Here is a 4,863-nt window from a genome sequence, read left to right on the forward strand (position 1 = left end):
GGGGGGCGGGGGGAGGGGGGAGGGCTGAACTGCTCATCTTTTACATCTTAAATCTAGTGGTGCAAAACCCAGCCCAACACTGCAGGTGTTTGTAACAGAGTTGTTCGTCTTTCTGTCGGTTGGTGGTTTAGTCGCTAAGTGGTGTCGGAACCCTTCCTATGCTCATGGGATTTCCCAGGTAATAATACTGGAGTGGGTAGCCATTTCCTTCTCCAGGGGATCTTCCTGACCCAGGGATGGAACCCAGGTCTCCTATATTGCAGGCGAATTCTTTATTGACTTTATGGAGCCACCAGGGAAGTCCGTTTGTCTTTCTAGAAGCCACTAACAAACCACCTTACATCCCCTTAGGTCTTTACAGTTCACAAAACACCACCCCTCCGCCCCCCACTGACACCAACTCACCTAGTCCTGCAAGCCCAAGCTAAAAGTATCATTCTCTCTCTCGTTGTAGAGACAAGGGAATGGACAGACTCAAAGAAACCAAGCAGTTTGTCCAAGGTCATAGTCAGTAAATACCTATGTCCCGATTGGGATGTTCTCTTCCCTCTGGAAGACCTCTCTCTTTCCACTGCTTCCTATCATTCCCTCCCATGAAATAGACACACACACACACACTCCACCCCGGCACTCTGAGACCTTCCAACCTCCCATCCACCTCTCAGAGAGGAGTTTATTCACTAATGATGCTGCAACTTGCCACCATCACGGACACGAGTGCAGTCTGATAGACATGGCTCTGGAACTGGCTTTCTTTCAGATCGTAGTCTCTTCAGAACAGTTCTTCAAGGAACCTGCGTTAAAACATGCATGCACGCGCGCGCGCACACACACACACACCAGCCTTTCATGGTCCTTTCACTGCCAAGACTATTTCTATAAACCGTATAAAATAAATAACCTCAAATATAACTCTTAATTGCTTCCAAGTCTATGTTTCCTCATCACTAAACTTTATTGCTTCCCAATCTTTAGGGCCAATTCCCCTCGGGACTCTGTCCCTTCCAAGAGAGTTATCGAGAAAAACAGCTTTTCTGAGATTCGACCTGGGTGTCCCAGGCCGGGAGGACGAAAAGGGTAAGAGGGTCAGGGTGCTCGGAGCCTGGAAGGGAAGGTCTCTCAGGTTTGGGTCTGGGACCCTCGGAGACAAAACTGGGAAGTTTTGCATCTGCTCATCGCCCCCTACAGGCCACGTCCGCCATCGCAGCAAGAGCCCTGAAAAGAGCGTGCATATATTGTAGCCTTGCTTCGCTTTTCCCTGGACCTCCGAATTCACCCTCCACTCCCGGAGCAGTGACTAAGTACCGGGACCCCCTCAGGGACTCCATCCAGGGGATGTTCTAAGGGCCACAGCCCTCGGAACTGGATGGACTTTTTAGAAATAAGTGCCAGAGGAAGTGGAAACCAGTTTAAATTGGTGTGTAGCCGAAAGCTAAAATCCGCCCCCCGCCCAAAAAAAATCCGCTTCCTCTTTTTATTACAAATAAATCTGCCTAAGTGAAATAAAAAGCTGATATCAGTCGTGTTGCCTTTAAATCTCAGTGTAAAGGGGATTTTCAGTGCCTTTCGACGCCGGTGGTCGCGTTCGCTCATATAAAATATGGGTTTCAGGCCCTCCCTTGAAGCCCAAGTGCTTGTGTTCATTATATATGATATTTGCATTTTCTTCTGCTGCTCTAAGGCTTCGTGGTCTAACAAGCTTAAACCAAAAAGAGCTTTTCGGGGGGAATGGCCAGGCCTATATCCCTGACATCTGCCTGGACTTTTTAAGAGTCGCTGGTCGGTTTGAGGTCTGGGGCTAAGAGTCTCCTACCCACCCAAAAATAAAGAAAACGGTCATCTTTAAGCTCTAGTTCAAGGCTAGGAAGTGTCTGGAAGAAAAGTTGCCGGCGGATCTCTCCTCTACACTCCATCGCCGAATATATCAGGGGGGGAAAATGCTCCGCGGATCTCAAGCGGCGGCTTGTGGCCGAGTGTCACGCCGCGGGCGCAGGCTCGGCCGGTATTGCTGCTATGCGCGGAAATATGAGCGAGTAATTTTATAAGTAACAAAGGATCAGGGATGGAATGAGGCCCCTGTTATCCAATGTCATTTAGAAGCCTTGGATCAGCAGCTTCTTGAGGCTAAAAGTGAATTCAAGAAGCCCGGCCTTTCCCTTTTCCCAGGGGTGTAAGCTAAATTTAGAAATAACCTCTATGTGTTTGCACAAATCATGTACCATTTGCTGTTTGTGTAAAAACCGATTAGCCAGACACAACTGTGAAACAACTTGTTACTTTTATAGCTGCAACACACAAACAAATTTAGATCCGTTTAGTTTTCCTTGTAAAAAGAGATTAGAAGGGACCCGCCCGTAGACTGTGTGGTCCATAATCTCTTCTTCGTGAAGGTTACTGTAGCTCCTCTCGGTGGCGGTTGATTATCAAGTTCTTGTTTATCAAGTTAAACGATCTCACCCCCGGCAGCTTGTTTTATTTTAGGACTCTGATCCAGAAGGAATGTTTACTCAGGACACAATAATGTTTACTGTTTACCAGGAAGACAAATTCGGTATTTGCGAGGAAGTGTCTTTTAAAGTGACGCCCTAGCCCACGCCGACAGCAGAGAAATAAGGCTCGGATCAGCAGCCGGGAGCCATCTCCGCGACGAGGGAGGCGAGGTGGACGTCAGCGCCGGGGACTGACGGTGTTTTACAAACAGCACCCGCATAGGGCCGAGCTGACAGTACTGCTACCCGCTCCAGTTTTAAAAAGCAATTTCGCATACGTAATTGCAACAGCTAAATTAATTACGAAATAATTAGAATTGATGTCATTTGAGGATGTGTTGGTGGTGATGGGAACTGACTTTCCGCATCTAGATGTTTCATTTCTACGTTAATACTTATGGTTGCAACAGCTGAAATGCACATTAAAAATAATCCACAAGGACATTTCTCCATTCCTGCTTTGTGATCTCCCATTTCATACCAAACTAGCCTAAGGTACTTTTTTAAAGTTTAAGAAACGGGGTGAGGTGTATCTGTTTTAAGAGGATATTAAAGGTTTATTTCTTGGCCTTTGGAAAAGCTGTGGGTTGGTAAGAAAACAAACATTTACAGGAACCCTTCAGATATCGAAATTATGTTGTGGATTGATTATTGCCATAGAAAAGAGGCATCTTATTTGAAAATATTATGAAAAAACAAAACAACGATGTATCATCTATGAAGTTCATATAGGTAATACAATTTCACTACAAAATTTAAAATGCTATTACATATGTTTAAAAAGCTAACTGGGTTTATTACCACTTCCACTTAGGGTATGAAAATAGTTTGGAAAAAATCAAGGCTTTAAATGCTAAGATGAGGGAAATGTTTGGAATTAACATTCTTTTGAAAGGTTAATTGAAATGATTAAGAACTCTCATTTGGAAAGTTTCCATTGTGAAAGATGAAGTCTGATGTTTAAAAATAATTAAAATTGTGCTGAAGTTTAGAATTAGGTTGGTTTTTTAAATGGCAGCTTACTTTATCTTCAGAAATATCTAGTCATTTAGATGTAATGTATTGATAGGAAGAAAATCACCACCTACACACCCATGTTATGTGAAAACTAAAAGAAAATATTAGTACAATTTAAATTAGGCATATTTTTTCAATTAAATTTTTCTTACACTCAAATTATGAATTAGCAAAGTTTGAAAAGGTCATTCCTTGAAACTCATCTGGGAAGAATAAAATGCAAATATTATTTTAAAATCTTGTCATTTACCTCAGACACCTAAATGAAACATTAAGCTGAGCCTTTAAAAATTTTATTTACAAAGTTGTGTACAACACGATGGAATAACATTTAGAATACCATATATATTCATTATATATAAACAGACTTTTATATAGAATGACTTTCGTCTTCTGAAAATTTTATATTTAAAATCTCCCAACGTCTCTATACATTTTTTCTCACATAAAACTGCGGAGAGTGAACCTTCAGAAAAAATGAAAGTTCAGAGCTCTAAATCTACTGAATTTTTTTTTCTTAAAAAAATAAAAACCCCAAAAGGAAAGTCAATAATTTTTATACAAATATGTACAAAGAATTTCCCTCTCATCCCCCAGGTACTGAGAGCAGGCGCCGTCCGGGTACAGTTTTGGAAAAATCGGTTTTCGGTTTTACCTGTACGGAAAGATATTCCCCGCGGGCGCGCAGTGAGAGTTTGCTCCGCCAGCCTAGGTGTGCAGGACTGGGTGGAGGCCGCCGAAGGTCGGTGTTGAGGGGTCGAGGGGGAGGAAATGGAAGAGAGGCCGAGTCCAGGATTGGGCAGGGGGGCCAGGAGCGGGGCGGGGCGCGCAGCTTGCAAATTGCAGCCGACAATCCAGGCCGCTGCCAGGCCCCGCATCCCGGCCACCAGCGCGTCCCTATTGAGCGGGCCACTTGGCTTGAGCAGCGGCGGCGGCAGCAGCGGCAGCCGAGGCTGCAGGCTGCAGAAACTGTCCAGAGAGCGGTACGCTCAGAATCGGCGCGATGGTCGCCGTCGTCCGACTCAGTGAAAGAGGCTGGTGCGTGGCCATGAGCGCTGCCGACTGCACGGTCCCGGGCGGCCGCAGGAAGGACTGCGCGGCGCCACCGCCTCCGCTACCCGCGGTGCCCCCAGTTACCCCGGCGCCCCCAGCACCCGCGGCCGAGCCCCCGGGCGCCGCAGGGCCCCTCCGATGATATTCTCGATGCTGAACGACGGTCGCGCGCTCGGCTCGGACTTAATGAGCGACGCCGTGGTGCCCGCGGCGCCCGCCGTGCCTGCGGCGGCCGCGGCGGCTCCTAAGCTGTTGAGCTGCAACTGCAGGCCCGGGCCGAGTTGCGAGCCGAAGGCGGCCGCTT

The 4,863-nt window shown here is 46.4% G+C and overlaps 1 protein-coding gene across 1 annotated transcript in view; it reads right to left on the minus strand.

Annotated features, from left to right (window-relative positions):
* Positions 1–4,403: 4,403 nt before the first annotated feature.
* FOXD3 (forkhead box D3) overlaps positions 4,404–4,863 on the minus strand; it is a 1,371-nt gene continuing 911 nt past the window's right edge. The window contains 2 exon segments of the mRNA XM_010833922.1: positions 4,404–4,693; positions 4,696–4,860. Of these exon segments, the coding sequence (XP_010832224.1) occupies positions 4,404–4,693; positions 4,696–4,860 (455 nt within the window).

This window comes from Bison bison, unplaced genomic scaffold, assembly GCF_000754665.1.
Source record: "Bison bison bison isolate TAMUID 2011002044 unplaced genomic scaffold, Bison_UMD1.0 scf7180017863957, whole genome shotgun sequence".
Classification (NCBI taxonomy): Eukaryota; Metazoa; Chordata; class Mammalia; order Artiodactyla; family Bovidae; genus Bison; species Bison bison.